We start from the raw sequence: 22,267 nt of genomic DNA, 5'->3' as shown, positions 1-22,267 counted from the left end.
CTCTCTCTCTGTGTGTCAGCGATCCCCCCTGCATACCCGCCATCTCCGATTCTAGATCTCATTCAAAAATCCTTCACCTCGTCATCCTGGCGTACCTGGTGCCCCTTTGATCCTTCGCTTTGATTCGTCAGTATACCCTGTATGAATTAACTCCTGCGACTCTGGAGCAGAGGTGAAACATTTTCGCGCAAGGCACCCTCCGGAGATGATCTCTTTTCACGTAATACCTCAAAGTCATCGGAGGTAATTGGAGTAGCACATGATCACGGTTGGCTTTGTTACTGGACGGATCATATCTGTCGTGGGAAATCGACGCTCATAGTTCTCGCCACCTTTTTGAACTCAAAACTCTTCCGATGCAAGCCGTTAATTCCGCAAGGCTTCACAGGTGGACCGTTTCGTATTGTCGTTCGTACGTAATGATCGTTCCCAGCCGTTTAATTCTGCCGTTAAATTTGAAGAAACCAACAACGCACACGTGCTACGTTTCTATCATGACTTACTAGTACCGTCCATCCCACAACGTCTTCGGAGCACGTGTTCCTCTGCAAGTGCCAGAACAGGTATGAATAGAATTACATACCAGACTCTTAGAACGACCGCAATATAGGGTGTGATACAGGAAAACAGGTGGATCGGTGTCACATACCCTCATCCTTTCGAGACTTGCTTACACGGTTCTTTAGACTCTTAAAATTTCATGGTGCGTGCTGACAAGTATCATTGCTAATTGTAAATAGGAGTAAATGAGCAGAACGTCAAAGAATGCATTGGTCAGATGCTATCTGCCTCAACGGTCTTTTCAAATTGTTAGGTACACGCGTTCTCGATGGCTCGTCTGTGAGCACTGAGCCGAAGAAGAATAGACACTCGAAACAAGTGCGTATGAGGACCGCACGTGCAGAGGTATCTTGTGGAGAACGTTTACGTCCCTGTTTACAGCCTGCATAGGATGAAAGGGTGTTACAAACATAGCAAGTTCATTTCTTGGGATAACTTTTCACGTTAACCTGAATTACTCGAGATCGTCAAATATACTTCGATTCTTTTGTGTAGGAAAAAATGAATTTAAAGTTAAACAAAAATATTTTTCTTACAAAGTATAGGTTTCAAGGTACGCATGTCTCAAAAATCGAAGCGATTGTTGTTTTGTTAGAACGGAAGTTACTGCGATGGCGAATCATCAGCCAATTAGTAATTGTCATCGACAATGAATTGGGTCCGAATAAGTCACTGAGACAAAGTAAGTAGGTGTATATGTAAGGTATATCGAAATCACGATAAAAGAATAACGTATGAAGTTGAGAAGAAAAAAGCTGCTATAGCGGTTCTTCGTATAAAAGGACCGCAGTAATTTGCGCTGGTTTTGGTAACGGCGCACAAATGGATGCCCTAAAGGGACCCTGTACCATCGTGGATTTCGAGCTCCCGTTTGAGATGCACCGCATTGCAATCTGCACCAGTGCCACAGTCTTGATCGTCAGCTGACGCCCATCTATGGAGACATATAACATATAACAGGGTTTTCTTTTTTGCAGTACAGGTTGTTGTTTGTTTGGCGAGATCTTAAGATGCGAAAACTGCAGGCCAGGCCACAGAGAAACAGGGCCACGATTGGACGAATCCACTTTTTACACAGCGTCGTTTTGACTTGGTCACGTCACTCACTTTGATTGTGATAATCAGCCACGGCCTCTGCAACTCAGTCTTGTTCACCGCTTTATATCGTCTTCTGTCTCGGCCATTCGACCGATGGAGAAAGAGAAGGACGAGATGGACCAAAAGAAATCCCGAGATCGGCGTCGTTGCTATTCTGATCCAGATCTCTGAACGAGCACCGCTCGTACCCGCTACCCTCGAAATTCCGCGAACGTCCTGTTCCACTGTTACATACCCACTACACTCAAGATGTTGGGTAAATGGCATCGAAAGTCACATCAAGGCGGTGAAAAAAATTGTTACGATTTATCGGTGACACCATTCCGAACGATGAGTTATGGCATACACGTATAACAAAAGGATCAAACTACTGTAGTTATTGACCTCCGCTCCGTCTAGGGTGAAAATAATCTAATAATCAAGCACGTAAAGACATCAATGTCAAATGGTGTTATATCGACGTCAGATAGTCTTATGGATTGATATTAAATTGTAGTCCAAAGAAGTCGACACCGCATTTTTCTTACGGTGTATGATGCTTCACACCAAAAATTGTCTAGAGACAAACTTCAATTGTCATGCCTAACTCTACAGGTGACACTTCGTTTCAAAAGATCGTTTCCAAACCAAGAAGATATCGTCCTATACATTATATGTATACATAAGTGGAATGACGAATGGTAATTTTCAATATTTCTCACGGTCTGCATTTTTGTGATCGAAGCCAGCATATCGTACGATTAATACCTTGTACCCATATACGTTCCCCGCACCTGCACCGCGTAGAAACCTACCTAGAAAGCATATTAGAAGCCTGGCAGAGTTTCTCCCCACAGGGTGAATTCCACCGTCCGGGTAAACTGAAAATTAAAAGTATCCTCATGTTCGTCCGGAGTTGTTTAGCGTGTATCATAAGCCAACACGTATCCCCTTCCAAATACCCACGGGAGAAGCGGTGCTTATCTGTCTCGAATCGATCAGGCATAGCTAGCTTCCGCTAAAAGCCTTAATTTATTCAACATTTCCACCAACGACCTGCTTCTTCATCAAGATACTTTCTCACGCGACTTCACCTCGCGAGTTGCACCACCTCAGCGCCCCTTATACTCCCTCCTGGCTCGCAATCAGCTTGATATCGACTCCCTTCATCAATAGTACCGCCGCTCCATTTCCTGTCTCAACTTTATTGCATGATTTACTTTCCACAATAAGTATAGGGACAGCTCGCACGTCTTTCGATAGTCGAAGTCAAGTTCTTTAAGACTTTTAGAATTGTCAAAAACGTCAAGTTACTCTTAAAATCCATGAAGTGAAACAGGTTGAACCATATTGTTCACATAAAGTCTATTTCAGCTATGTTAAACTACGTAGGGGAGACTGTTTCACCTTGACCATGGTGTATCTTGAAAGACCTCCCCTGTTCAGGGGTATAGTCACGTCATTGATTGTTAGTATGCTTTGAAATGGAAAGGCTGATCCTCGAACCGATACCAATTTCATGTCAAAATATTGCAAACTTTCCATTTCACAAGTACAGATCGAAAAACGGTCTCGAGGTGCAATAGTTTTCTCTAAACTCAACATACTTAGTATAATATAATCAACGAATCGGTATGAAAAAATTCACTATCACTCGAAAAATTTTCAGCAAACCTGTCATATAAAACTCACAAGTAATTACTATACGAGCTCCGCAATAATTCCATAAGGAAAAATCTCTAGTGAGATCGGCTTTTGGAAAACTATCGGTTTTTGATGTAGACAAATATGAGATCAACAGCTTAAATTGTTACATTTGAATAGGTAAAATTTCTGTTTTCTACAAAGTGGGCCAGAACTCTATCGGATCTTGAATACTCCAAACAGAAGTACGGTTGGATAAACAATTTGAAAGTAACTTATTCAAAACTTGAATATTTTAAAATGGTTCAACTACAATGACTGTCTCAACAGAAATTGAAAAGAATGGAGAACTCAACTCTTTAACATGGTGAATATGAATCAGATGAAGATTCAATGAAAGCAAATTTACTTTCAATCTTAATTCTTTCCCAACAGCTGAAACAATCAAGTTGTTTCGCTGTCTGTCTTTCTACGTATACATATATATGTAAAATGATGCCCAGATAATTTGTCACAGGGAGATTATACCTGCAGGACGACTTAACATATATACAGGCAATAATTTAATAATTAATATTATTCCTCCAGTTGCCAATGGCCTGCGATAAAATGATCGTTTCTAAGTTTCCCACGTAAAATGCGGGCATCTTATGTATATAGCGAACATTAATAGCTATACACACGGCAATAGATGCGCACCCCATTCTAGAAATTTGTTCACACGGTTGAGTAGACGTTGGAAATTAAAAACGAGACAAGACTAGGTTTTCCGACTCGATATACATTCTTACACCTGCAAAAGTTTGCATATAATTAAATTAATTGTTCCCGAGGGTTGGGAATCACCCTTATATAGAATAAACTAAGCAACACGTTTCTCAAGGTAAACTATATACCAAATCACCCAGCACCACCACGTGCATTCATTATAATATCCTTAAAGAAAATAATACTGCGAGTTCAATGAGGCGGTAGATATTAAACTGATACCGTTGACCACTTCCGGTTCATCGGGAGTGAGACAGAGCTCGACGGACTTGAAATTTATTATATTAGACCGGGAGGTATGGTACACGTCCTTACATCCAGGGACCATAAATCGGGTTCGGACGGTGAACCAAAACCCTGTGGAATTACGGCTCGCAAGAGGGATCAGCTCGATCCTTATCGGAAGCCGTATTAGCCGTACGAAACGAAATGAGCTGCGGTGTCTCGACGATTTTCCCGCGTCGCGTGGGACAAACCTCCAGACGACTAACTCCTCGCGCTGTCGAGGTTCAACGACTCCCATATTTCGGGCCTCGGACCAAATCTGCATAACGGAATTAAACCAGGGCAGGTGCCCGCCACGATGCAGGAATCGGGTTTCCTAAGACTTTGAGCATACATTAGGGGGCGCAAATAAGGACGCTTTATTTTATCAGCTTATCTTCTTGCTTTATTCTCGAAATTAGTAACGGTAACTATTTTTTAACAAGAATAGAAAAGGCGTTCAAATTCATCGTTCAATTTAATTCACACACCTTTATACAATGTAACAAATTGCCTTCATGGGCTTGCACTTATCGTCTCATTCTGGTTTGTGGTTAGAAAATCTAAACGAAGCTTTAACCTGTAGATTTTCACTAAAATATCCTGTGAATCATTCGAGGATCTCAGCTTTGCAGTTGGATCTTTTCATAGAAACAAATTTTTCGATTTTTTTTTTTTTTGTGAGCTTAAAGCAAGAAACCCTCACGTAATCAGGTTACATTGTTTCTTTTCTGGTAAAGATAATTAAATTTAACTAATTTCGTGATTCATAGATGTCACATATATTATGGCACGCGTGGCGTCGTATTCTTCTGATTTTCAAACAAGTATATATGTTCCAATTCCTGTTTAATCGGAAAACTAATAAATACTACTTGTTTTAGTTTTTTCATCTTTCATTCAAGGACCCAATTCTTGGACGCAGATGCATCTTTATTACAGTATATATACATATAAGATCCTATAAGTATGGCTGACAAACCCTTCCGTTTTACACGGCATATATCTATCAGTTTGTTTTCACTTTTTTACCGCGAGTTCGTGCCACGACGACTTACCGCCCTCTGCATGAAAAGCCCGACGAACCCCTTGTCCCTGGCCGACTTTACTCTCGTCCATACGCAATTTTTTCCTCCCATGCCATACGTGTGTCTTTTCAAGTTTAATACCGCAGCGTTATTACCCATTCATGGTAAGCACGTGTTATACGCCTGCGCATATTTATGCATACCATATGTACAAGGTGTATTCGTACGAGTCTATATCCGCAAAAAACATTTTCACAATTTTTAAGTACGTGTGGTAGGTGTACCTATAAATTATCGGATACGCCACGTGTCTGAATTGCGGGTCGCGCAAGCCTCGACACAGGAAACAAACAAGAAACTGAACAACAACATTGTAGAAGCTAATTGTAAAGCTTAAAGTGAATCAAGGCCGTTGACGTAGTATCCCAGACTAGCAAAAAGCGAATACGTTTGGAAAAAAAAATATTGTGAATCCTTCAGAATTATCCTATATACATCTAATTCTGACTAACTGAAATTTGTACCCGCATGCGTTGATACGGTCTTTAATAAATTTGCATTGAATTGTCTATGACAAGTAAAATTGCCAGACATTAACGTAGCTTAATATATTAAGTAAAATTGAGAAGAAAAAAATTAATTTCCTGAAATATCTGTCCTGTTTCAAAAAAATGGGTTACATATTTCGCTATTGCCTTATGACATAAAAATCGACATATATGTCTTCGCTCATTTTCATTCTATGCGTGTAAAAAATCATTGCGTATTATATTATAAGAAATTAAATGGATATTGTAATATTCTGAACAATCAGAAACCTTTCTCGGCAAAGTGGCAACGATTCTTTTGTTCATCACTGATATTATTGGTGTAAAGTCAAAATGCGTGATTTAGACCGATTGAATGGTTTGAAAATGTTTTTAAAGAATATTATGAAAATGGAGCAATATTTGAGATTCTGCAATGACTAGTTTGCAACGAATAAAGCCTTGAAAAAACGAACCAGTGGCCACGCGTTGAACCATCTGTTGTCGTTGGAGACGACGTCGCGATGCGACGATGAACCGCGCCATATGCTATCCTGGTGAAAACCCGGGTCCTCCTCCTACTCCTACTCCTAGCCTCGCAAAATTGCATTAGCATATTGTACGTAAGTACATATACAAGTACATACGCATTGTGTATATCTGTGGAAATTAAGCTAACGGATTCCGATGCAAAAACCTCGTTAGGGGATATCGGAGTGCTGACGAAGTGAGCAAATTGTATTTAAGTTTGTTTTATTTTTGTTTTTACCGAGAGTAATGAAATCGTTTCACATTTTGGGACATTAATGAGAAAAATTCGAATAATTTTGACCGAAACGGATTTTCACTCACTTTAAAGTACGGCGCGCTATACTGGTTTTTACGAATCCCATGTTTTCCGTAAGGTTACATCAATTTTTCGTGCTTTTTTCAATTACCACACAAGTGGGACATCGAACATTATTGTTTCCCGAAATTTGAAACGGTTTCATTTCTCTAGAAATAAAGAAAATGTAAAATAGGATTTCCTGACTTCCTCAGCACTCCTCCAATGTCCCTTGAAGCTGGTGCCTTTTAGTTTTTCGCCCGACACGTACATTTGGATTTTTTCTACTTGTAATCAGTCAAAATTCACTTCCAGACAAATCTTGCACTTACATTTTTTATGTTTGCATTCCTTCTGACCGTACAACGTGAATTAAAATTAAAACGTCTGCGATATTCGCGCTTCCTGTTTCTACGTTTTGGTTTTTCTGTTTTCCTTCTTATATCATGTCGAATAGAAATATCCAACGACAAAAAATTTTTCAAAATGAATTCTCGATATCGAATAATTATTACAAAAAAAATGTAAAAGTCTTTTTTCTAGGTTTTTAAACAAACAGTGACTTGAGCAACACTATATATACATCACGCCATGGTTCAACCTGCTAATTGTTTACTTAGGTATCAAAATCCGTTATTCCAAAATCTTACACATTTTTGCAAAAAACAAGTTCTAGGAAATTTCTAAGTCAATCCTACGTTTCAAATTAAAATTCAAGGATGTACAGGACATCTCAATTAATACAAAAAAAAAAAAAAAAAAAAACGGTATACATATATTTTATAAATTGTTAATCATATAAAGAAAGGTTAACGGTTTCCAAAGAAATAAAACTGTATTATTATTATTAACTTCACATATTAGACTTCAAGGTAATAATAATAATCATTGATTGTTATAAAGATTTTTCATATTATTCCAGTAAAATTTCATCATTCTCACCGTTATTCTCACTTGATCTCTTCTCGAATAATAAAACCCTCTTACCCGTATTCAATGCACTGATTTTTCTCGTCGACACATTTGTTCTTGTAAATGAATCTCCTCCCCCTCTACGAGTGAGGCATCGAGTCCCTCCTTACCTGGACTGCATCAGGAGTCACAGTCCCGTTGTCGACGAGTCCGAAAACCGGGATCAGGAATCTTGATTTAATCGGTGCCGACTCGGGTGTTTCCCACGCAGAGTATCCTGATCCGACGAAATTGCGTTTCGGCGTTGATACATCAAAGGTGCGTTGCGCCTCGGGGCTCTGCGCTGCGGCCAGAAAGAACCGAGCACTTCGATCCAGTATGCAAATACGTTACATACGTGTACAGTTAATCTCTGACCGCCGTTTGCGTGATGCAGTGATATCTTGTAACTCTCGGTTTACGCCATATTATTTAAGCAATTGCGGCTTACTCGACCGACGACGCCACGCTATCCAACATCACGAGTAATTTACTTATTATAAATATGCCCAGACTCGCACCTTAAGGTGTTCTCAGTTACTGCACCGTAAGAATGGTCTGTAATTATCAGGCGGACACATGTTTTTCGTGACTTTTTTTTCCACGCGTTTCTTCCTTTTTCATCAGATTAAGAAAGTCCTGCAGATTTAACCACGAGTCATGCAGTGCTAAGTACAATAAATAAAGGTAAAAATTTAGGGTTGTAAGGGAGACGAGAATAATCAATTATATTAGACTAAGACTGGAAAAATTATGCCACTTTTTATTCAAGCAAGGTGTGAATACAAAAAAGTATGACGCTTTTACGATTGTTTTTTATTTCAATTTCGCTTTGCTTTTTTTATTTTCTAATTTATTTCTATGTTACTGAAATTTTACAGATTACTCAGAATTATTCGCACCTTGACTATGCTGGAAACTCGTTCAATCCATTTAATAAGCAAGTGCGTGACTCGATTTTGACGTTTGATTCAAATTTTGTGCGTAGAAGAAAAATGCCGTAATCCTTAGACTATATAATAAAAAACAAACGTCAAAACCAAAACTTGCAAGTATCGCTACTGCAATATCAAAAATCGGGATTGGGATGGAAAAGGGGGAAGTCTCAAGCTTCATCGAACCGTTTCGAGCTACTCCACCCTCCACTTGTCTCAATCGATAAAGAAGAGGTGGTGGTTACTTGTTCCAGTGGACAAAGAACCACTGTGGATACACTGAAAGGTGTTTCGAGTCACAAGGAGCGGGTGTCAACCCGACACAATGGGGATTCAATTCGTAAATGGAAAGGCACTGAGACGAAACAATGAAAGCTCGGTATTATTATGACCTCCTAGAGCTCGGTGCGTGCTATATATATGTATGTATGTACATTGTACATACATACTTTACCAGCACGTTTACCCTGACCCAGGGAATTTGACTGTTTGACTAGTGTTTGCCAGTGTTTACTCATGTCACGCTATTCAAAACTCTTCAAAAGCAACCACAAAGCGAGCCAAAGAACAGAGAAAAAATGACACGTTAGGCCGTAGCATTACGAAATTCTTGTTGATAATCAACGAATCAATCAAGTGTACGAAATCATACGTAAGAGTGAAACACGAGTAATTGTCATTAATTTTCATAATATTAATGTTAATGGACTCTTCTTAAATCCAACTTTTTTGGAACGAATTTCTTCCCAAATCAAAGCCAATGTTTCAATTTACAAAATTTGACTTGAGAGAAAAGGATAGGTAAAAATAGGTTTCGACAGTTTGGTCATTTTAGATTATTGCAATTGTTCTCCGGAATTGAAGAAAGTCGAAACTTTAAGCGCCTCCTAGATACCATGAAATTTTTACTGCTTTCGCGGCTACAATAGTTTTTGGTCTATGAAAATATTATTTTGAGTATTTTTTAAGTGGTACTAAGAAAGCTGAAAATCTGAAAAGGTGTATACTAACAAAAAACTGAAAAGCTGTAAACATAAAAAGCATGCAATGTATAATGAACCATCCAGTGCCTGAAATTTTCTAAACCAAAATTGTCAAAAAACAAATCAAAACTACCAATAATACTGTATCCTCAATTCACACTTGAAATTTTTGGCTTTCTCTAACGAACTCTGGGTGAAGAATAATATTGCAAATGTCGAAACTGTTGGTATATCAATTAAATTTTCTCTTTTAAATCGATTTTCAACAAACAAAACATCATCGCAAAATGATAAATAAAAACCTGTTTTCAAATGGTCATTTTTAAAACGCATTCTTTAATGACGTTATTTTCGTTGATACATCTTTCAAATTCAAAGATATTATTATTTAAAAATTATTTGGATTCTGACAATCGCAATAATTTTGGATGTAACAAAACTCCGGCACAGAGGTACACAATTTTCTGAAAACAATACAGACGAATATTGATACATCATGTATCAAAATTCTGCAAGGAAAAACTAATTCAAAGTTGTTGGCGTCTGGAGATGATCACTTACTGAGCATCGCGTTCATATAATTTTATGATTTTCATACTCCCATACGATCGTGATGGCAGTGAAATGGTATTCTCGAGACCCAGACACCCGGCGTTATAATTTATAACAGAGGCAACGGGGCAAACACGTTCGCACGGTGCCCGCCCTAATGGGATGAATCTTTGTTGTTCCGTTGGGCGTTATACACGGCCAGTCGGCGGCAAAGGCGGCGGGAACGTCGATCCAATTAATGGAGCACATGACGTTTCCGATTTAGATACAGGGGAATCAGAAACAGTCCCGGTGCTGCCCGTAAGCTAGGTTATGTTGGATGGACTCAGGTCACGTATCATTCACTCAGGGCAAGGTAAGTCAAGTTAGGCTAAGAGTTAACCGACCCTTTTCTCTTTGTAGGACATGCACACTTGAGGTCAGTCGTTTTGAGACGGCTAATTTCTTGCATAACTCGGTTATGTCGAAAACGGAGAATCAGACCGCAGCGCCACCGCTGGCCGGCCACAGCAAGCTCAATCTTTGTAGGTATAACATAACCTATGACCGTCGAATCTAATATTTTTCGTTGAATACGACTGTTCTGACCGTTTTTGCATCGCGATGCATAGCTTCTGATAATAGACAAAATGTTATTCAGCATCTCGGCCTTAAGCAAGGTTAGATTAGGATAGTGTATGTACATGCATGTACATAAGCACACATATCTACCAAAGTGGATCGGAAACTGCGTCGAACCAAGCGGCTGCTACCCCCGTCATTTCGCTCCCCAATATCCAAGAGTTAATTACCCATCACTCTCGACTCTCGTGGTAGGGTGATTACCACAGATGGCTTCGCCATTCTTGGTTAAAGAAAAAAAAAATTGGCGAATATCGCGGATCGGCGATGAATCACGAATTTCAAACTCGAAATAAAATTGAAAATTCATCCTATTATGCAATCTAATCAAAAATTTAAAAAAGTTAACCACTCTTGTTTTAAATAAATTTCCTTCGCAGCAAATCTTTTCTCCCGGAGATGAAGACATTTCTGTAGCACACACGTGGCTTCTTTCATTCTTGCGGTGTTCTGTCCTAGAATCGAGCAATCCACACCAATTCGTCTTCTCCGATGAATTCGGGTAATAGGAAAAACTACCGGCATCAAACTCGTCCCGGCTGTATAGAATAGGAGGGACACCCTACCTAGGGTAGGCGGGGGCGGACACATGGCACGCGTGCCAAACGAACCACTGCAGTCACGCCGTGATCACCATTCACCGAGCCTCCGAGAGCCTCTCTCCATCTCTCTCCATCACAGGAACATCTTTCCAAGGGGTTTCGAGGGGCCAAAGCTAACTGTTACACCTCCGTTTTTTCCACCCCTATACACTTAACAGCCCTTAAGCTCTCCCTCTCTCTCTCTCTCTCTCTCTCTCTCTCTCTCTCTCTCTTATTCTATGCGCCTGTTATTCCTGATATTCGTTGAACCCATTAGTTCAGTTTTTTTTAACGTCTTTTCGTGTTTTTTGGTTCGCACTTTTCGTAGGGCAGCTCACTTCTTCCTTTAGGACGTGTTATAACACGATTCCAAATTAAATCAGTACATGAAAATTCCAGATTTCCTTCGGACAAAACCTGTAATGTCTTTTTTTTACGTCGATTTAAAAAAAAAAATTCAAACGATGAGTGCTGTGTGAGTAGGTTACACAGATTTGCAACAAATTACTGCATTCGCCAGATTTTGAGATCATTACATTCCGACTGTGAGAGCGAAGCACACCCTAACGGTAAACCCGTAATTTCGGTGGATTAATCACTATGCGAAAATGGCGTACACCGACGACAATAAAAAATATGAGAAATCGGTTACAACGATTACAAAGATTACAACGGGATTACAAAATATTACAAACGATTAAGATTGAAAATAGTGAAAAAAATTTCAAAGATTAAAAGTATTACGTGAAGACTACAAAGATTACAAAATTACCAGAAATTACATGGAAATTGTAAAAAGATAACAGAAACACGCGAGATTACAAAGAATACGAAAGACGATAATGATTACAAAAGATTACAAAGAATACATGAGATTACAGTAACCTGTGTAGACCAAATTACAACAGTAATTACACCCTCGCGTAATTTCGAATGAACGAATTACTGCTCCCCATTATCACTCGGACCGATTTTCCCTCATCAAATCTTGATCTCTGTGCAGAGGGTTTAAATCGCTCCCTTGCCCTACTCGCTGTTTCTATCCCTCTCCCTCCTCCTTCCGTTTTCCCTTCGTTGACTATTAGGGGGTGCTACCTTGGGCACAAGACCACCCTGACTCCAAAGAAGACAGCGGTGTATGGTCACGTGCCGAAGCGCACCAGTTGGCAGTCGTGCCTGTCTACCCGGTCGATCTAACGGACGAAAAAAAGCTCTTCGCTATGCAGGCATTATTTTCGGGCCGGTTCATCTGAGTTTTGGTCCTGCTATTCGTTCACCGGCATCTAAAAATCCTCAGATCTTTCAGGATCCGCAGTTAAGCGGCTCACCAAGTTTGCCTCAGTGTCTATCTTGGCTTAAGGATTTAAACACTACTTGTTCTTTCACAGTAGTTCTTCGGAAAAAAATATTTCTAGCTTCTAACTTGATGTCCACAAAGCTCTTTTGAATTCTCAATGTAAATAAATCTTGTTAACGAACTTCTTAAGACGGCACTGGCTCGTAAATGATCATTCAAAACTAATGTAGGTTATCCTCTGATTCAAAAATATCATTTTATGTATATTTTATAATTTTCCTGCGACCCAAAAACGTCGTCACGTTAACGTGACTCACTTAAACCCCTTTTCATAAGTGTGAAAGTATTTCCGTTGACCTTATCTCGAAACTGTAATACAAATTAGTCCCTACGCTTCACACGAATACTTAGTCTCAGTAATTCAAATGATAAAAATCTCGAAGTATCGAACTGCAGGCACAATAGAATCTGTATCCGCTGAATATTTTGAGGAAGAAGTCAATTTTTTCACCAATTTAAACGGGCCCAAGGGCGGTGAGGGGAGCCCCTTTACCTCTCGCCTCGTGAGAGCCCATCGACGTACGGTGCATCCCATGAACTCGTCAGTGGCATCGTGAAACGGGATTTATGACGCATCCGCTTTCGATTCGAAGCGGATCGGACCGGTCCGGATTCCGCGCCCTACAAAAACGCGCGGTTTGCCACGGCATCCGCGTATATATTTAATTGCAATTACGAACATTGTCGCACGCTTACACATAGGAATACCAATCACTTATTTGTCAGCACAGAGTGCAGTTAGCGCAGGGCCAAGTAACGCGGGTACATTTTGCATTTTCACTTTTGAAAATTTCACTTCAAATTTTGAATAATAATCGGAGAATTTTTCAACATTCGAGAACCCGAAATGCCTTTGGCAGAGCTTTCAAGTCGGCTGAAGTGTTTTGCGTCATTAATACTGCAAAGATTAAATTTAAACGCTGTGTATTTCAATCATCGTTTAGTGATATGCAGCTTGTTGTCGAAGGTTGGTAGGTGTATGGTTCTTTGCTCGTGTAAGTAATTAAGGCTCACACGTCTTACGGTATACTGAGAAGGAATAACACTCGCCCAGCATATAATGGGCCACCATAAATTTCATCGACGTGAAATCTGCACCACCTGCTCTGAATTATATACATATATTAATTTGTCACTATAAGTCGATTCCGTGACGCCCATTTCCTTTACGGTCTGCAGACCAACTCCCGACAACTTTCACTCTGCTCAGTTTTAAACCTTTCTTTATTTGCTTCTTTCTTCTCTTTGCGAATTCAAAATGTCCATAATTTTGTTTTTTTAAGAATTTTAAATACGCAGTAATAACCAGACTAATCTCATCCACGTTTTAGGCTTTCCCGTTTCGATCAGCGTGGCTTTGTATGCGCATTTTGGATTAAAATTTGTTGTTTTTTTTTAACGAAATTTCAAAGTATTCTATAATATAATGGTACTACTAAAGTTTGAATAGTTTACAAAGTTTAATTTAAAAGTAGGTGAATGGTTAAAAGTGGTAAGATTTCAAAAACGAAATTACTTTGAAATAATATATAACGACTTTTGAGATTATTCTGATATCTGATTTCTTTACAAATTTTTACACCGATAATAAGTCTATAGAAGAAAACACCTTCGCGAAATGTCAACGAATGCTTTAAATTCCTGCGAGATAAAAAATAAGATTTCAGAACCAGCGCTCGTTTTCCGGTTGATGAGTAATTTTCCGCTCAACATACATCGTGATATTGTTTTAAAATTGAGAAAAACAGAGAAAAAGAGCCAAAAGTATTCTTTTTTTCATAAAAATTTTGTAAACATAAATGCATTTTTTATAATGTAAGACCGTGTCACAGAAGTGGCTGAAAAATCGAATTTATAATTATCACTATTAGGCGTTTTGCGATCGATAGATAATCTAATCACCTACCTGAAAAGCGAATGAGACAGACTTACGGCACCTTGAATTTTGTCCTTCCAGGCTTAATCTGTTCTGTAAAGAAAAAACCAGCGAAAGAAACGAAGAAAAGATAACAGCGGTCAAAAAACTTGTCTATAAAGCCAGGATCATAAATCCTGTGCCAAAGTTTGACGAAAATAAGCGTGCAAAGACACGACCAGGCGTAGCCCGAAGTGCTTTTCTATACCTTCGACAACCCCTCCTTAGCCATTAAATGTGCATTACCATCGCTTCCATAAAAATTGTCCATATGACTCCCTCGCGACGATTATCCACCGCCACAAGGGCAGTCCTGCGATCCCTGGGATGAGCATGAATAATATACCTATACGTGTATCCTGTCCCCCCCGAGGAAAATCTTTTAACACCGATTTGATCAGAACAGAATCTGCTGCAGATTTTTGTAGAAAGCATTTTTTTAGCGCGAAAATTTTTAATGATTTTTTCCGGAATTAGCGATGTGTAGAATGGAATGTAAAAATATTTTTAATACATTGATATTTTCAAGATAATTCAGCAAAATTTATTGAAACTAATCGATGAGTTGATAATAACATCATTTCGTAATTTGTCACCGAGAAATCCACATTTCATATACGATTCTGATTACTGTTCTGAGTCTTGTTGATTATTATTGGGTGTTCAAAGTTAAAACTCACTGATTAATCATTTCTTTCAAAATCAGCAGAACTTTTTAAATTATATTTAACTTGCTCAGGTTTAGTTGCACTTTTCATACTTTTTATTATTTATGTGTTTATTTCAATACATTATTGAGTTGACTGTACGTCCGGGTAGATCCTTTAAGTTATTAGGCGATGGAATGATCAAAGACGACCTGACAAAGAAGATTCAATCAATTCAGGATGATCCGATTTTCGTAGTCGTCATACAATCGTCCAAGTTCCAATTGCAGCAACGAACATGCACAATTTAGGACCGAGTATCAAGCATTGCCAGTGTATAATACACATAACTCACGTGACGGTCGCGTGCGCAGAAACAGGCACACGTGCAGCCCGTAAGTAAGTGTCCGAGGATGCAAGGGCTGAAACCCTGCGATGAACAAAAATTACATTCCGGTGTTAAGAACCGAACATTATTTATCGAACATCCGTGAACGTTGTTGCGTGTGCTGTTCGTTCTCATAACAATGGAACATCGATTTTCGAAACTCTGTAGTCGGAGTTGGAGAAATCAGGGTTCAAATTAAACCGCGACATGCTGATTATAAAATTGTTCATCATACATGTGTCGAAAAATCGATTTTCGATGCCTGCAACACGTGCCGGATGTTCGGATGACCAGAAATTAAATTTTGGCGTCGAAGAATTTCGACTTGCAGGACTAGCGTGTTGTAGTTCTGGTTGTCCAGGTTCTGTACTTGATTAATCTCAACGTCCAGGACTAGCACTCCGTAGGATCAACGCTCCAGTTCCTCTACTTGGTGGGTCTTGACTAAGTCTATTTTCCTATTAATTTTAACAATTTTTCCTTCCATTACTTTCGACTGACGAGATGAAAGTCTCTTTAGCAAACAAATTTTATATACGGATGGTAACGAAGTCTTGAGCCAACAAAATAGATTTTGTTGGAGTCCATTCACCTCAACTTAATTCACGTTATCTTCAAATCAACAATTTAAATTTAGTCAGTTTGTCAAAATGATTTAGTCAAGCGAATTCCTTGATTCGACAAAAGTTTTTCTTATCGCGATAGAATGAAGTATTGATTCTAGTGAGCCTTTTGCTGTGTTTCCATAATTAATTAAACTAAATATCATTTCATTTAAAGTTTATGAATTGTTCCTCCGAGTCGCATGTTCTTTGACAGAAACAAATAGGTACTTCAAATGAAACAAGTACATGAATCTAGCCACCAAAAATTTACATCGATTGAATGCCGTACTTTGCTGATGTAACCGGAGCTTCTCAGGCGTAACAAGCAGCGAATATTTTCATTATCGTAATCATCGGTAGACTAGTATTATAAACGGCCATTAGGCGGCGAACATTTTCGCTACGGAAGTAGCTTCGGAGATATTATAAATCGGAGTAGTCGACCAGTAAGCCAGATACGGATAACATGAGATAAATTTGTCGTCGGACCTAGAAACAAACGAAGAAAACGTAAGATCAAGTTTTTCGAATCATCGAAATTGACATTGACTACAAATAAACAAAAACTAAATGACACATGTTCAATTTATACTTCTACATATACAATAAAATGTTTTCGGGTCTTACCCATTAAATATCAGGTAAATCCCGCGAAAATTTTAGTCAACAGAATTATTAATGATTTCCTTCGAAAAATACGTTTTGTGCACTTGAATAACTCTAATGTTCAGTCGATGGTTAACATTTTTGTAACAATAAATTTCATTCTTCTTCTCTCGAATTTCATTGTATTTCCTACTTTCTCACCCTGCTAAAAAAATTATAATCAACCGCAAGTAAAAATTACTTCTTTCTCCTTAAAAACCGCAAAAAAAAAAAAAAAAAAAAAAAAATCCTCCCAAACGCCAACCAACTACAAGTCGTGCCCCGGAGGTGAATCATCCCCCGGGATTTCGTATTGTGTTTAGTCTGAGCCGCCGGGGTCCGTCGAAGCGTGACAACCGGGGCAACGCAGGGCAAACCAAGGGCAAGGGCAGGGGCAGGGCGAGGGCAGACGCTGCCCGCGGGTCAAGCACCGGAAGTGCCGGGCGTAAGGTAGGGGGTTTCGGAGGAGGGCACCGGGGTGCCGGGGATGGACAACAAATTAACCGGTAGATCCATCCTACGGGTGTATCACCCCTCCGCGCCTCCCGGCCATATGCCGCGCAGGTGAAGAAGAAACGACCCTCTCCTCGGCGAAATGCGCGCGCGACCATATCCCCATACATACACGGGCTCGTATGAATATATGTGAGTATACGTATGTGTATGTGTATTATAGATACCTTATACCGACAGATATATATATATGTATACCGCTTTGGAGGTATTAATTATTAATTATTAGAGGTGCGGAATTGTTTAACCATTTTGTTGCAGCTATCGAAATTTTCGATGTGCAAGTATACAAGGGTGTTGGTTCGACGAAAATGGACACTTTTTATTGATTTTATTACGACAAATTTGTTATATTTGTAAGCTAGGAAGATTTTAACTGGTAAAAACTGTAAATTTTGGGGTGAAATTTGGAACAAATACTTAGTTTTTTACAAAGATAATAAAATGTGTAATTTTTGGTGAAATCGAACGAATTTACTTTATTTTTAACCATTTCGAAGCGATTTGAAATGACATTTCTGTTTTCATATTTTTGAAGAGATCTTGGCTGCTTGTGAAGATCATAATTTTGTGAATATGCGATGTACGATTATCTCGGATTGAAATGAATATAAAAGTATTGATATTTGGCCAACCAACTTTCTGAAATTCTCGCCGATTATGTGAAATCGATACTTTTTTTTTGTGAAAAGTATCGATTTTCCGTTTCGAATAATCATAAAATGATAGTATAGGTTATTCCTAGTTTTCGCATCACTAAATTAATACCTACCAACGTTGTTACACTGCATATTAGCTTGCACGTGTCTAGTTCCCAGACCACTGGATACAGTTTCCGATTTACATATATACCAGATTCACTCAATGCACAAGCTCGTGGATAGAGAAACCATTCGTTTCGTTAATGAAGTGATAATACGTTGTCTGAATAACAAAACCAAAAATTCATGAGCGTCGCTTTAGTATAAAATCGCTCTAACGATGTTCAGCCGTAAACCCTCATAAAATTATCAAAACTAAGAGGGTGACTGACGGTTTTTTATAATTCTCCATTGCATCTTCCAACTTATATCCTCACTACGTTTCTCACACTTGCACGCTTTTTAATTAATGCAATACAATTTTAGGGCAATTACACCAGCAAATTATGCCGTGCTTATAATGTACACCGTAACAAACTGGAAAAACAATACATCAAAGTATGTTCTGTCAAAGACAGGTCAATTTGCAGATTTTGAAAAAAAATTTCGTTCCAAAAGTAACTAGCTTATCACGCTAAGTGCAGAGAAGGTTTAAATAGGAGTATAGAAATTGTCAAATATTGATTATTTATTGAAACAACCATGAATGAAGCAAAGATAACTTTTGTGCAGACGCAAGGATCCCGACTGGCCATCACCTTCGCAGAAGCCACTGGGGAATTGGTTGTCGGCAAGAAACGTAAGTATGTATGTCATCAGCATTTCCGAAAGCGTGAGTCGAATTTTATACCTTTGATATCAATTCCATAATAACTTGTTAATGCCCGATTCATTCACTTTGTCGAATTCCTCTGATCCTTAGGTCGGGTCGGTAACAGACAATATCGAAGCCAAGCACTTATGCCAATTCACGAATTTTTGTCTATTCAATGACTCTTTTAACCCTTTGAGGGGCAGATTTTTCTACTAAAAAAATTTTTTAAATCACAGACGATTCATAGGTTTTCGAGGTCGCTGATTACGGTTCTCAAGTCAGAATTGCGAAATTCAAAATGGCCGGAATTTTCCTACATTTCTAAATTGTTATTTGAAACAAACTAGCGTATTGAAAATTCTTTAAAAAAAAAATACATATTATAAAACTGTGTAAAGAGAATACGTAAAAAAAATTTCAAAGCCTCAGCTGTCTGCGTTACAAAAAATTGATTTAAAAATAACGAGTTTAACTCACGTCAATTGTTTATAACAAACATGCAAATAAATTAATCATTGCAAAAATTATGTTAGAAATTTGAAAAAAAACAGACCAAACAGGTGGGACGTATTATACGTATACCGCCCCTCAAAGGGTTAAAGAACAGCTATGATTGGTCTTTGCTAACTGAAACTATCATCTGACTCCCTTTTTATCTGATATCCGTTACGCTATTGTGTACAGCAATATTTATTGGAAGGTGCTGTGTCTGTATAATATTCGAACTATCTCTGCCGTGTCGATAAATTGATAATTTTTAATAATTTTTGATAATTTTAAATAAGTAATTTTTCGTGCATTAAAAATTGGCTTGCAAACCGAAACGTGCAAGTTTTAAAGATGCGCACTGGAGTTTGATCGAACGAAGTTGGTCGACCTGCTACAGCAGAGAGAAAACAGTTTTAAAAAAATATGGTGGTTCAATTTTGTCAGATCATCAAATAACAAACATTTCAATGTAAAGACGAGTCTTGCTTATCGCTGTTTCAAAATTAGGGAACAACTTCAAGCTATGATCAACCGTATAGCAATAACTTAAAAGATTTAGCTAAATTTGCAGTATTAAAACTATTGTATTTCTCCGATACAAACCACAATTTACTGTCACATCCCTACCAGTTTTTTTAATTGTATAACAAACGTCAACGCTTTCTTCCCATCCCTCAAATATTTATCTTGTGAAAAGAATCTTCGAGGTTTCATATTTTCCAAATCCTCAACCATGTCACTCATCATAGCAGCAGATATTGAATCATTGATACTTTGGAAGATAAGATTATTAGAAAGGTCGTAAGAAAATTCCAAGTATAAAAAATCTTCGAATAACTACTATACACAACATAAACGAATCATCAAGATTATCATTCTTAACAATCGTCTCAGACCATAACCTAATCCGAAATGAAAAGTGAAGAAAAAAAAGTAAAAAATAAAAAATGGCGCATCTCCGTAAGTTTAACCTAAAAATTAATACCGCGGACGTGTACAATAACTAATATACGTACATACAATTGAACGCATTGATTACCAATCAAACGATGGCATCGATAATACCAACTCTGCATTTGCCGCAGGGTGCGGAAAATATAATCGGGAATAACAAGCCTGAAGCGGTAGCCGACAGGGGGACAGAGAGAAAATATCATATAAAACGAGAGAAAGAGGGACGGGCGGAATTGAGCGAGAGAGAAATAGTCTGCGGAAGAAGGAGCGGAGATACAGGTGGTTGTGAAAGGGCCACCTGCGCGGCATGCGGGCCTCCGAGGAGCATCGGAGTGTCTCCGTGGATCGAGCCGAGTGTCTCTCTACACGCCCCAAGAGCCTCCAGGGGAACGCTGGCGCGTGCTGCCGCCGTTGCTGCTTGCTGCTTGCTGCTTGCTGCTTGCTGCTTGCTGCTGTTGCCTCTGTTACAGCTACTCGGTTCATCGCTTTGCTTCCGTCTCAATTGTTACACATGCGCGTATTACATACTGCACATTCAGAGAGACTGCGGATACGTACTGCGCGGTTATATACACTCGGAGTAAACTTGTTGTTTTTCAAAAAACATCAATTTTTATACACGAATTTCGTAGAAATTTTTCTCGTGGATAAACGACATTTTGTTATAAGTACGTAAATAATGGAACGATTGTTTGAAAATCAAAAGAGAAAAAAAAAAAAAAAAAAAAAAGGATTTGTTTATAAATACGAAATCTTGATTTGAATTTACTGAATTTTATGAAATAATACTTTTTGCATGGTATTGTCAAAATATGGAATACCCTTTAGGATATTAAACTAAATCGCTGCTGCTTGCAGTTCATTAAATCTATTCGGTGGATGAGGATTAGCAAAATTGACGAAATCATGAGAACTACTTGTTGATTATCGCTATTAAATAATATGTTACATCTTAAATGTAGAAAAAAAATTTGTTGGAGTGGGAAAATACTCGCTGTAACGCGATAAAAATACTTTATTGCAAGAGAAGGGAGATGAGCAGTTATTTAATTAGGAGGGGCTCCAGGAATATGTCTATGATCTAAACAGTCTGGTGAAAATAATTTCTACGCCAAACTACAGTAAAGTACGGTTCGTGGAAACTGTAGGAAATTGTTCGAAAACATGAAATGTTGTGAAAAATCATCGATAATTTGAATATTTTGCATAGAAAATCACAAATTATTCTACGAAAAATTATAAAAATCTACAGTTTTCCATAAAAGATGACTTCAATTTCCGACACGGATAAAATAGATTTTTTCTGTAGAAACTTGTGGAATTTCATAAAACTAACAGTTTCTATAAAAACTTATAAAAAATTTACAATACACAGATCAGATTTCACATGCTCATTTAAGATCTGATTTCTCAATCGCAACAGAATCAATAGAATTGTGGCGCCAAACCTATTCTTAAATATTACTAAAACATTTTGATTTCTCCGCACTATAAAATCATCAAAATTTTTTTGCGCATTTAGCAATTCTAGAAATCATTTTCTGCGATCTAAGGTAAATAAGCGTATGCCAGAAAGTTAAATTACGTGATAAATTATTGGGATTAGATTTCAAATGAGGGTATGTAATTCGTAACGTTACTGTATAACGATATACTTTTTTCGGAAAAACTCATTATTCCCTAACGTTAGAATTTTGTGAAATTTAATAAATCGTAATACATGACGTAGTTAAAAAACTCATCGTATTTTACTAATTCGACTAGCTTTCAACTTACATTGTGAAGTTCCAAATTGTCGTGATTTCCCTTCTAACTTTTCGGTATCTACCTTAACGTTACTAACTACAGCATCGCAATTTTAGCTAAGAATGAAATATAAAGTTTCATTTCTTAGCGGGCATTAATTCAAACCGATGAAATTCATCCACGATAAGATAATTTGGCAGATACATTTTAAGACAAATTTCAAGTCTATGGATGA

General features: G+C 38.2%; 2 protein-coding genes across 2 annotated transcripts in view; one reads left to right on the top strand and one right to left on the bottom strand.

The window, feature by feature from the left end:
• The window catches only part of LOC124405424 (protein lifeguard 1-like), a 339,693-nt gene that overhangs the window by 159,813 nt on the left and 157,613 nt on the right, over positions 1 to 22,267 (bottom strand). The window lies entirely within an intron of this gene.
• Positions 1 to 22,267, top strand: part of LOC124405418 (kelch-like protein diablo) — a 62,145-nt gene that overhangs the window by 27,689 nt on the left and 12,189 nt on the right. Inside the window, 1 exon segment of the mRNA XM_046880292.1 lies at positions 285 to 563. Coding sequence (XP_046736248.1) covers positions 285 to 563 — 279 coding nt within the window.

The sequence above is a fragment of the Diprion similis genome, chromosome 4 (genome assembly GCF_021155765.1).
Source record: "Diprion similis isolate iyDipSimi1 chromosome 4, iyDipSimi1.1, whole genome shotgun sequence".
Lineage (NCBI taxonomy): Eukaryota > Metazoa > Arthropoda > Insecta > Hymenoptera > Diprionidae > Diprion > Diprion similis.
The sequence above is the reverse complement of the archived record's forward strand: the minus strand, read 5'-3'. Positions and strand labels throughout refer to the sequence as shown.